At 38.9% G+C, this 12,673-nt stretch overlaps 1 protein-coding gene across 1 annotated transcript in view; it reads right to left on the bottom strand.

Moving 5' to 3' along the window:
- The window catches only part of bchs (WD repeat and FYVE domain containing 3 bchs), a 478,767-nt gene that overhangs the window by 250,463 nt on the left and 215,631 nt on the right, over window positions 1–12,673 (bottom strand). The window contains exon 24 of the mRNA XM_067152491.2: window positions 11,255–11,526. Coding sequence (XP_067008592.2) covers window positions 11,255–11,526 — 272 coding nt within the window. The remainder of the gene's footprint in view (window positions 1–11,254; window positions 11,527–12,673) is intronic.

Below are 12,673 nucleotides of genomic sequence, written 5' to 3'. Positions count from 1 at the left end.
TATCGACTATCGTGGACTTGACATCGACCCATGCAAACAATCGATTGTACGGAAGTGGGGTGATTATCGAATGTTAACGTTTCAAATTTTTGTCCACGAAGTCGTAAAATGACACTGTCCATCCGTAAAACCGTAAAATACCACGATTTCAGGAAATTTTACGGATAAACTGTAAAATTGTCGTAGGTATGATATTGTAACTGGTGTAAAACCTTCAATTATTATGTTTAAGTAGGGCAGCATCCTGCTTCATGAATTTACCGAGCTAAGAACACTTTAAGCAAGCCTCAGACCTATGGGAGTAACGGAGTCCCACTCTCATTTGACAGGCGAGGGACTCCTTGGAAACAACTTGGCGAATGAAATGGAATTCGATGGGGAGCTATCAATATTAATGGGGCATATGGAAGAAAGAAGGTAGAACTGGCTGAGTCAGCAAAGAGGATGCATCTGGATGTGCTACGAGTAAGTGATATTCGGGTAAGGGGAGATAATGAGGAAGAGATAGGAGATTATAAACTGTACTTGACGGGTCTTAGAAAGGGAAGGGCAGAGTCTGGGGTAGGGCTCTTTATCAGGAATACCATTGCATGCAACATAGTTTCTGTTAGGCACGTAAATGAGCGAATGATGTGGGTAGATTTGTCAGTGGGAGGAATTAGGACCAGAATTGTGTCCATGTATTCACCATGTGAGGGTGCAGATGAGGATGAAGTGGACAAGTTTTATGAAGCATTGAGTGACATCGTGGTCAGGGTCAACAGCAAGGACAGAATAGTGCTAATGGGTGATTTCAATGCGAGAGTTGGGAATAGAACTGAAGGATACGAAAGGGTGATTGGTAAATGTGGGGAAGATATGGAAGCAAATGGGAACGGGAAGCATTTGCTGGACTTCTGTGCTAGTATGGGTTTAGCTGTTACGAATACATTCTTCAAGCATAAGGCTATTCACCGCTACACATGGGAGGCTAGGGGTACCAGATCCATAATAGACTATATCTTAACAGACTTTGAATTCAGGAAATCTGTTAGGAATGTACAAGTTTTAAGCGGATTTTTCGATGATACAGACCACTATCTGATCTGCAGTGAACTAAGTATCTCTAGGCCTAGGGTAGAGAAAGTGAAATCTGTCTGCAAACGAATAAGGGTAGAGTATCTCCAGGATGAGGAAATTAGACAGAAGTACATGGATATGATTAGTGAGAAGTTTCGAACAGTAGACAGTAAGCAGGTTCAGGATATAGAAAGTGAATGGGTGGCATACAGGGACGCTGTAGTAGAAACAGCAAGGGAATGCCTAGGAACAACTGTGTGTAAAGATGGGAAAAGGCGAACATCTTGGTGGAATGATGAAGTGAGAGCAGCCTGTAAACGTAAAAAGAAGGCTTATCAGAAATGGCTCCAAACAACGGCCGAGGCAGACAGAGATGTGTATGTAGATGAAAGAAACAGAGCGAAACAAATAGTTGTTGAATCCAAAAAGAAGTCATGGGAAGATTTTGGTAATAACCTGGAAAGGCTAGGTCAAGCAGCAGGGAAACCTTTCTGGACAGTAATAAAGAATCTTAGGAAGGGAAGGAAAAAGGAAATGAACAATGTTTTGAGTAATTCAGGTGAACTCATAATAGATCCCAGGGAATCACTGGAGAGCTGGAGGGAATATTTTGAACATTTTCTCAATGTAAAAGGAAATCATCATGGTGGTGTTGCAAACAGCCAAGCTCATGGGGAGGAGGAAAATGATGTTGGTGAAATTATGCTTGAAGAAGTGGAAAGGATAGTAAATAAACTCCACTGTCATAAGGCATAGACCTGAAATGGTGAAGTATAGTGGGAAGGCAGGTATGAAATGGCTTCATAGAGTAGTAAAATTAGCGTGGAGTGTTGGTAAGGTACCTTCAGATTGGACAAAAGCAGTAATTGCATGTATCTATAAGCAAGGGAACAGGAAGGATTGCAACAACTATCGAGGTATCTCATTGATTAGTATACCAGGCAAAGTATTCACAGGCATCTTGGAAGGGAGGGTGCGATCAGTCGTTGAGAGGAAGTTGGATGAAAACCAGTGTGGTTTCAGACCACAGAGAGGCTGTCAGGATCGGATTTTCAGTATGCGCCAGGTAATTGAAAAATGCTACGAGAGGAATAGGAAGTTGTGTTCATGTTTCGTAGATCTAGAGAAAGCATATGACAGGGTACCGAGGGAAAAGACGTTCGCCATACTGGGGGACTGTGGAATTAAAGGTAGATTATTAAAATCAAAGGCATTTGTGTTGACAATTGGGTTTCAGTGAGAATTGATGGTAGAATGAGTTCTTGGTTCAGGGTACTTACAGGAGTTAGACAAGGCTGTAATCTTTCACCTTTGCTGTTTGTAGTTTACATGGATCATAATTATGCTGAAAGGTATAAAATGGCAGGGAGGGATTCAGTTAGATGGAAATGTAGTAAGCAGCCTGGCCTATGCTGACGACTTGGTCTTAATGGCAGACTGTGCCGAAAGCCTGCAGTCTAATATCTTGGAACTTGAAAATAGGTGCAATGAGTATGGTATGAAAATTAGCCTCTTGAAGACTAAATTGATGTCAGTAGGAAAGAAATTCAACAGAATTGAATGTCAGATTGGTGATACAAAGCTAGAACAGGTCGATAATTTCAAGTATTTAGGTTGTGTGTTCTCCCAGGATGGTAATATAGTAAGTGAGATTGAATCAAGGTGTAGTAAAGCTAATGCAGTGAGCTCGCAGTTGCGATCAGCAGTATTGTGTAAGAAGGAAGTCAGCTCCCAGACGAAACTACCTTTACATCGGTCTGTTTTCAGACCAACTTTGCTTTATGGAAGCGAAAGCTGGGTGGACTCAGGATATCTTATTCATAAGTTAGAAGTAACAGATATGAAAGTAGCAAGAATGATTGTTGGTACAAACAGGTGGGAACAATGGCAGGAGGGTACTCGGAATGAGGAAATAAAGGCTAATTTAGGAATGAACTCGATGGATGAAGCTGTACGCATAAACTGGCTTCGGTGGTGGTCTCATGTGAGGCGAATGGAGGAAGATAGGTTACCTAGGAGAATAATGGACTCTGTTATGGAGGGCAAGAGAAGTAGAGGGAGACCAAGGCGACGATGGTTAGACTCGGTTTCTAACGATTTAAAGATAAGAGGTATAGAACTAAATGAGGCCACAACACTAGTTGTAAATCGAAGGTTGTGGCGACGTTTAGTAAATTCTCAGAGGCTTGCAGACTGAACGCTGAAAGGCATAACAGTCTATAATGATAATGTATGTATGTATGTATGTATGTATGTATGTATGTATTTTAATTATAGTCTAACTAATGCCAAATTGTCTTTTATTAAATATTAAACATGACTAGTATATGATTTCCCTGTAAATATGTAGTATAAAATTGTTAACCTCATATACTTATTGTGTATAAGTTAACCTCAAAATCTAGATAGTCGAAAGCGGTAGAAAATTCCCTAACGTTTGTATGTTAAACTTACTGTACTATAATTTGGTATATATAAAGGGTTCTGGAAACTTACTGTAAGGTTTTATTATCCAGATACATGTAGAGACATTACGAATATTGTAGATATTTCCATGTACATTTGTAAATAGCGGAGGAAAGTTCGAGTACCCATTCGACTAGCTGGTCGATCGATGTTTTTAGTGTGTTCCATTAGAGTGTTGTAAGAACTCTTCCAGAAGTCGATCATTCTAGATGGTTGATCGAATAGTATAAATATCGCGCTGTCAAGTCAGTGAGACAGTCTGAGTACTGGACTCGAGTGAGTGAGGCGGTGAATTCAAGAGAGTGCGCGAGTCGGTGTTGTTGATATCTGTACTGGTCAGAATCGACTTTAGGGTACTCCGCTATTGAGTGTTGTATATAGTGTCGTTTGCGACTGTGTATAATTGTGTGTTGTGACGTACACTGTAAATAAAGTAATTTAATAAGGAAGTGAAAGTGTTCTCGTGTGATATTTATTTACGTAAAATAAAATCGCAACGTAGAACGATCAAGTTGGCAGGTATGCAATACCATCATTAATCGAGTAGGTAACACTTACTTTCACCAAAGGTGAATTTCGATGCAATTCCAATATCTGGGAACGTAAGTTTAAATGTATCGCGTATACCTGCACATGAACTCCTCTTGTATTTACGAGCAACATCTTTTAACATACATAAAATTTCTGCTTTGGCTACTTCATCTTTATTAAAACAAGAAGTAGCACAGTGTACAGACTTTCCACTTTCTATCCCTACCTCAGTCTTTACTGTTTCTGTTGAACTAACACACGGTTTGACAGCAGCATTATTAAGAGATCCATGTCCAACGTCTACACTTCTTGTTTCTGTTGAACTAGTAGCTACACTTCTTAATTCTGTTAAAGTAGTGCTAGGTTTGACAAAAAATGATGACAATGATGGCTGTCTTGATTTAATATTCTGAAGTTGAGTGTGTTTTGGTCCAGTTCAATGTGAATGAAATGCATGGTGCCCCATATTGCTGAGTTTAAACTTCTTTCTGCATACATTACAGTAGGCTTCAAATATATTGTCCGGTAGATCACTGAGCCAATCTACAAACTCTGGATTAAGGTTTGAATCCAGCCACTGATAGTTAAAAGTTGTTTTTCTTGCCATCTTGTTTAATGCATAGGCCTAATCTGAAACAAAAGAAAAGCATGTTAATTGTACACAAAAACTATATCAAAGCACAAATACATTTATCTCAGCAATGTAAAGATACCTTGTTGGAATAAAAATATACTTGTACAGCTTGATAGGGCCAGAGTGTCGCCACCCACTGTTCAGCATTTCAACAAACTCATCTTGTTTTAATGCTGCCATAGCCCAAAACATGTAATTTTTTTTTTTTTTTTTTTTTTCATATAAGACTCGACTTACCTCATCAACTGATCACTTTTCCTCTCTTCAATGGATTCACAGGTTGCAGTTTGCCATCAGTATTCATTACCTGACACAAAACAAATTTGAGTCAACTTCCCTGACTTGACCCGACACAAGCCAATTTTTAAAAGACTTCCCTGACAATTTTGTAATTCCCTGACAATTCCTGACTTCTCCTGACTTTCCAGGTCACTGGGAACCCTGTGATAGAACATCGTGCGGTGAGCCAACATTGCTGTCATTAACAGAGGGAGAACTTTCTGCGGCTTCTTTTAGTTTTGAAAGTGATATAATACCCACTAACGGCTTGCTAGGCCTGTCATAGCTTCACCACAGCCCCATTAACCATTTTGCTGCCGGATTCTTGCTAAACCTTCACAACTAATTTTGCAGTGCTATGGTTCAAGTCCTTGTCCCCTACTCAGAATTGCCCATCTCCAAAGATGTAGACAAGGAATTAGTCTTCTTTGGGAGATCCAATTAAAACTTGTTCTGCAGAAAACAAACTTCTACTTTGCAGGCCTGTATCACAGTCAAAAGAATAAAAGAGCAACATATCAACATGATACACAACAAAATGTTGGGATGGATTACCTGTCACAACTGAAATTTATGATCATTGCAGTTTTATTTCATTACATTACCATTTTTCTAATAATACTTACCCCAATTAGCGGAAAGTTATTACATAGGGTGCATACAAAATAAGAACAACAGTGGTATGTATAACCAGAATAGATAGGAAGGAAAAAGTTAAAGCTAGCTAGTGGCTTTACGTCGCATCAACACAGATAGGTTTTATGGCGACATGGGATAGGAAAGGCCTACAAGTTGGAAGGAAGTGGCTGTGGTCTTAATTAAGGTACAGGCCCAGCATTTGCCTGGTGTGAAAATGGGACACCACGGAAAAATATCTTCAGGGCTGCCGCCAGTAGGATTCAAACCCACTATCTCCCGGATGCAACTCACAGCCGCGTGCCCCTAACCGCACGGCCAACTCGCCCGGTAAGGAAAAAGTTGATATTCAATTTAAAGAAAGTTAAAAAGATACAGTCAAAACCAGTTATAACGATTCCGAAGGGAAAACCAATTAACGGTCGTTATAGATAATAGTCGCAGAAATCGGTCTTTCTCTGTTGTTGCTAAAAATGTCATATCTGTAAGTTTTAGGTTGCACACTTACATAGTTAATTCATCATCATCATCACGCCATCATCATCATCATCATCATCATCATCATCATTTCCCAGTATCCAGCTGTAGCCGGGTAGGGGCAAATATGGTTCCTCTCTACTTTCTTCGGTCCTTTCACCACTCATCCTCCAACACTGTGTCTCAGTCCAGGTTTCTTTCTCTAACACTGCGTTGGATTGTGTCCTTCCATCTTAATCGTGGATGTCTGCGGCCTCTCCTACCTTGCATTAGCACCTGTACCTGTACCTGTTTTGGCATTCTTTCATCACTTATTCGCTTTATGTGCCCAAACCATCTTAGTCGGCTCTTCTCTATTCTATCATTCATTTTCTCCACTCCAATTTCTTCCTGGATTTTCTCATTCCTTATTTTGTCTCTTCTGCTCTTCTGTATCATACTCCTCATAAACTTCATTTCTTCTGCTTGTATTCGACTCTCATCCTTCTTGGTCATTGTCTAAGTTCCTGCTCCGTAAGTTGTTATGGGTACGTAATACATCTTGTACATAATTTCCTTTGCTTCCATTGACACATCTTTGTCTCATAACATGTTTCTTACACTATGATAGAAACAGCTTCTAACTTGAATCCTCTTACTAATTTCAGCATCCAGTCAAGCATTCTCCATTAATTCACTCCCCAGGTACAGTAGAAGTCCGCTATAGCGAGTACGGCATATAATGAGAACTCCGTTATAGCGGCAACATCTTTCTGTCCCTTAAAAATTCCTATATTAAACTGTGTATCGTCCTTCGGTTACAGCGAAAACCCTATCACTGGCACATCCGTTATTACGAGCGATTAAGCGAGCACGATTTTTCCGTTACTGATATTTATGCATCCCAGCGATGATATTGCATGCGATCGATTAACTTCGGCATCGTTTCCTCGCTATGTGCACTAGCGATTTCTCTCGTCGACATTCGAAGGCAATGTCGGAGTCGATTAGTAAAATCCGTCGACAGTTGTTCCGTAAAGAAAATTAGAAATGAAACGGAACATATTTTCGTAATAAATGCGTAAATAACGTGTCCGATAACGGTTGTTAACTCGCTAAACGACCGCTTAATTTTGAGGCTAAATACTGCAATTAAGTAAGAATGGGATACACCTTGAGATATGGCAGAGTGCTTAATTGATTTCAGAGATTGGTTTATATTTTGTCGCGTCTGGTTAAATTACGGAAAGGCTAATATGAAAATTTATAGCGAGAAAGGTATAGTTTCTCTACTGGCGCTTCAAGTGCGTTTTCATCATACGTATAGTACGGTTAAGTTAGGATACGTGACGCTGTTTGAATAAAAAAACTGAAACGTTTGCAACAAAATGCCATCGATCATCTTAGGTACGGTATACTTTTCTCACTTTGTGCATTTGCGAGCTCTCTCGTTGACATTCAAAGGCGATGTTGGAGTTTATTAGTAATACCCATTGACTGATGTTCTCTAAAGAAAATTCGAAATGAAAGAGAAAAACACGTTTTTGTAATAAATGCGTAAATAACCTGGCAGATAGCAGTTGTTAACTCGTTAAAAATAAAGACTGAAGTAAACGATATCTTAATTTTAATGTTATATACGGAAATTAAGTAAGAATGTGATACACCTCAAGATATGGCAGAGTGCATCACTGATTTCAGAGGATATTTCATATCTTCTCGCGTCTAGTTACGGCTATTTACATGTAAAATTTTCGCGAGGAAGTTATTTCTCTACATGCGTTTCAAATATGTTTTCGTGATAGGCTACATATACGGTTAGGTTAGGTGACGCTGTTTGAAGAAGAAAGCTGAGGTGTTTGCCACAGAAATCTCTGTAGTGGTACCGTATTTCTCCGAATCCAAGACTTTTTTTCTCAGAATCTCATGCGAAAACTCAAGGGCTGTTGCTTTCGTGGCCTAACAGTAAGTTAATGGATACCACTGGCAACTACCGCGGTAACCATGCTGCTTCTTTTCACACGGGCACAGAACTCGTTGACAATAAACGACCGCCTCTTTACTACACATCGCTAGCCGCGACAACTGGCTGTACAGAGCCTGTGTGTTTCTCAAATCTGCAGAATGGCATCAAAGCATGCGACCCTTCGAATTCTTAGAAAAACCATGGTTACTCAGTGGTAGAGTCATAACGCGTCTATTGTACTTGATGCTTAGTAAAATTAAGGTTTATAGACAGCAGGAATATTTTCGTGATGGATAGTCGTATCGTAAAGATACTTGGGATACCGGCAAATTTTCAACGGGCTCTATGGTGCCAATTATAAGTTAATGTTTATTAAACATTCGGAAATGTAGAATAATTGTGCAGCCACAAGAAAATACGGCATAGGCTTAACTAAAGCCAACATTTGGCGTTTGCGTGAAGACAAAGAGCTAAAAAATGCGTACTGTACAAAAATACATTCAGTGGTCCGCAACAAGGACGCTTTAAAGAAGTCGAAGATGAAATTGTGAGGTATGTGCACGAAAAAGCAAGGGCGGAATGACCAGACCGTGGCGCAATAAACTCGTTCGTTGACTTTCAACGTTCGCGATTAGGCCAATACATCGCTAGCCGCTGAATTTGGCCGAACCCGACAAGCGAGACGTGCGTGTAGCGGCAGTCGGTTATATCTGACGCTGCGTAAAAGTAACAGTTTTATAGACAGCAAGAATAATTTCCTGATGGATCATTGTATTGTAGAGACGCATGGAATAGGTATTGCCGGAAAATTTTCAACGCGTTCTCTTCGGTATTATGATGCCAATGTTAAGTTAATAGTCTTTAAACCCGCGGAAATAAAGAATAATTGTGTAGCCGCAAAAAATAAAGAAATACAGCGTGACGAAAGTCAATTTTCAGTGTCTAAAAATAGTCTAAAAATGCGTAGGCCTACTGTACAACAAGGCATTCATATGATTTTACAAACTTCTTTTTGAGCCTGATTTAAATTTTTTGAAGGAAAAAGTGGGGTTCATCTTGGATTCAGAGATATACGGTACTATATTTTTTTCAGAATGAAATTAAACACACACTTTCACGTAGTATCGGATTACGAAATAAACAAGTAAGCCGTAGTGTGGATATCATCTACGGAAACACAAGTTTTGACAAACTGATTGCCGTTTCATACCGATTTTAAAGTGCATGAAGGGTTTTCCGACTTTTATACAAAAATCGGATATAACGACAATCCGTTATAGCGAGTAAATTTTTCGCCATTATGAATTCTCGCTAAAATGGACTTCTACTGTATTTGAACGTCTCCACTACTTCCAGGCGCTTGTCTGCAAGTCTAATCTGACCTTTTCCTTTTTCTCCCCTCCAGTCATAACAAGAGTTTTACTCTTTTCTACACTTATTTTCAATCCACATTCTTCGATTTTCCCATTTACCACATCCGACTGTTCTTGATCATTCATGTTTAAAAAAACATAAGTGAAATACCGTATTTACGTGAATAATCCCCGCTTATTAAAAAAAAAAAAATATGAGGCACGAAATTAGGGTGCGGGTTTTATTTGCGTCAAGGTTGGCAAGTTTAAAAAGTAGTATTTTACAGAGTAATTTTAATTCAACATTTCTCCATGTCACGATAGAATACGTCTTCCAGAACGTGCAGGGGTAGCTTTCCACACTCTCTTTTACTTTGGTGTGTCGACAGTGTGTTTCATAGTTGCTAAGTGCGAGTGAAATCGTAATTCTTTTGTATTCAGCGTTTTAAGGAACACCACAATATCACGAAACAGGCAGCGTGCGGAGAAGAAGAATCCACGAACACTGGCTGTGCTGACAGTTGGTGAAAATACGTGGCTCATAATTATAATCAATTTGTTCGCACCGAACAATACTACCAATGCCAATGAAACTGCATTGTTTTTTATGCCTAGCCAAAATGGACATTTAAAAAAAAAGATGGGGTCACTGTACTGTGTTGCAATGCAGACGGAAGCGAAAGACTTGTTCCCCTCGTCATAGGGAAGCTCGATAAGCCACGATGTTATAAGGGCGTCGGGTACTTTCCGTGCAAGTACAAGGCATCTAAAAATGCAAACAGTACAGTAATCCATAAAATAAAGCACTTGCAAAGGGGAGCCATAATAATTTGTCCTCGTCTTTGAATCATGTTTCTTTTTTTCTTTCGTTGCTAATTTTTATGTCAAATGTATGTTATAGCAGTGATAATGTATTTTTATCATCTCAAATATGTTCAGGCAAAGCAGCTAGGTATATCACTAAATTTACACGTTCATATTTGCGTAAAGACCACGTGGACCTCGCGGCGTGATATGAAATGTTTGTTTAAGCCTAATTGACTCCTTCGATGAAAGGAATTTTAGTTCATTTCATTTTTTTCAGAATGATCTTTCCAAAAATTAGGGTGCGGGGATTATTCGGTGGCAGGGATTATTCGCATTAATACGGTGAGTCCTGTTTTTGCAATATAATATATTTGTGGACTGAGTCTGAGAGGAATTTTTCTTCCAACCTTTACACGGTATGTACAGCAATCATATGCCAGCAAAATACACAATAAGTGAGAGAATACTGATCAATAATGACACACACGATCTTGGCTTAAATGAGATGTTCTCTTTGTCCTTTCAAATCATAGAAATCATTGAGTGTGATACACCCAAATCCTTTGTGATGCTGATGTTTGTTTCCCCATTTTCTAATTGCCATATTATGTGTGATTCTCCTTCAGTATAACACTTTCCGTTTCTTTTGTAACATCTTCACAGTGATGCTTGCCTTGACTATTTAACAGACAGACTGATTTGAAATCTACACTCTATTGAAAACAAGAGTTTGAAAATAAAATTTACATAACCTTTGATGTTGTTCTGAAAAGGAACAAAATAATTTTAAGGTGGAATTTATCCTCAAAAAAATCCTTAACACTTGTTCAAGATTGACAGTACAGGTTAACAATGAAACTGATTTCATCATCATCATCATCATCATCATCATCATCATCATCATCATCATCATCATTTCCCATTATCTACCTGTAGCCAGGTAGGGGCTTTCCAGCACTCCTCCTCCAACACTGATTTCTTGTTGTATCTAATACATCATTAAAAGTGATATCGCAATAAATGGTTTCGACTGTATTTTTAATTACAAGTAAACAGGCTAGACCTTACCTCCATGTCACATAACAGATCCTGGAATGCAGTTATATTGGGGATAGATGAACTTTCTCGTCCACTATCCACAGTGCCCACCAAGCTAAAAGTGAGGTGCAGTATATGGCTATTCAGCAAGGGTCGTTTCTTGCGCAATAACATTGCCAGTGTCTGATACCCACGTCGTCGGTCCATCTCCAATTGAACCATACGATTGCTTCTCACTACACAAACCAGGGCTTTCACAGCAGCATATAGGCTTTCTACATCTTGAGCCATGGCAATCAGACCTAGACAATAAAGTGATTAATACAGGTGATAAGAAACAATTATTCATTTATTTCTACAAATGAAAATTATATTTTGTCTGTATGCTATGCAAATGACCACCCTGTTTGACTAAAAATACATTTTTATATCATATAAAGACCTTACAGACCTAGGTTCACTTTCTGTTAGTATGTATGTCTGTCTGTTCGTCACATAAAAACTTGGCACGTATTTTACAACTGTGTTAACTAAGATGGTAGGCTAACTGGTATTACAATATTGAAAGTAATAAGAGAAGCCAGAGGGAAATAGAAATGGTTTCTTGCCACATTTATTTTTTTAATTGGCTTTACTTCACACTGACACAGATAGGTCTTATGGCAACAATGGGGCAGGGCAGGAAGCGGTTGTGGCATTAATGAAGGTACTGCTCCAGCCAGTGGGGTTCTGACCAACTATCTTCCGAATGCAAGCTTACAGTTGCGTGTCCCTAAACACATGGCCAATTCGCTCAGTACGAACATTTTGATAACAGCTTTATTAAGAAATGTTTTGATCAAAATTTACTTTAAATTAAATTTAAAACATTTTATGTGATGACAACTGTTTTGATAGAGCCAATCCTAATTGACATAACTGCAAATAACCTAAGAAATAAAACTGCTGTCGGTTTTGAACCTGTGGTTTTGGGATCCTGAGGCCAACACACCATCACTAATCCTTAGAGGGAGCCCCTGGAACTAATCAACAATAACCATTAAACTGACTGACTGTTTTTAACTGGTATGTGAAAACACTATATGTTTTTTTTTCAACATGAGTGCATTTGACATTGTGTATGTGTGGGTACAGTGAAAGCTATATCTACCATTTCTAAAGATGAGCAAAGAGTATTGGAAGGTGTGAAAAACATGAGAAAACCTTTTGCACTGGGAATTATAACAACAGTGTATTGAAAGTTGTTAGGGGAAAAAACAGACAATATATATACACACTTACACAGGGGTTATTTTCTGCTGCCCAACACTTAATGTATGTATGCTTGTATACATATGCTATGGAAATAATTGCTATTACGATATTGTGTCAAGGTCAGCACAAGTGAGTCTACAACTGTTGATCTACGTCTACTAGTTTTATTGCATACAGCAGACCATCCAATTTTAA

This window comes from Anabrus simplex, chromosome 8 (genome assembly GCF_040414725.1).
Source record: "Anabrus simplex isolate iqAnaSimp1 chromosome 8, ASM4041472v1, whole genome shotgun sequence".
In the NCBI taxonomy this organism is placed as follows: domain Eukaryota; kingdom Metazoa; phylum Arthropoda; class Insecta; order Orthoptera; family Tettigoniidae; genus Anabrus; species Anabrus simplex.
This window is presented reverse-complemented; position numbering and strand designations above follow the sequence as displayed.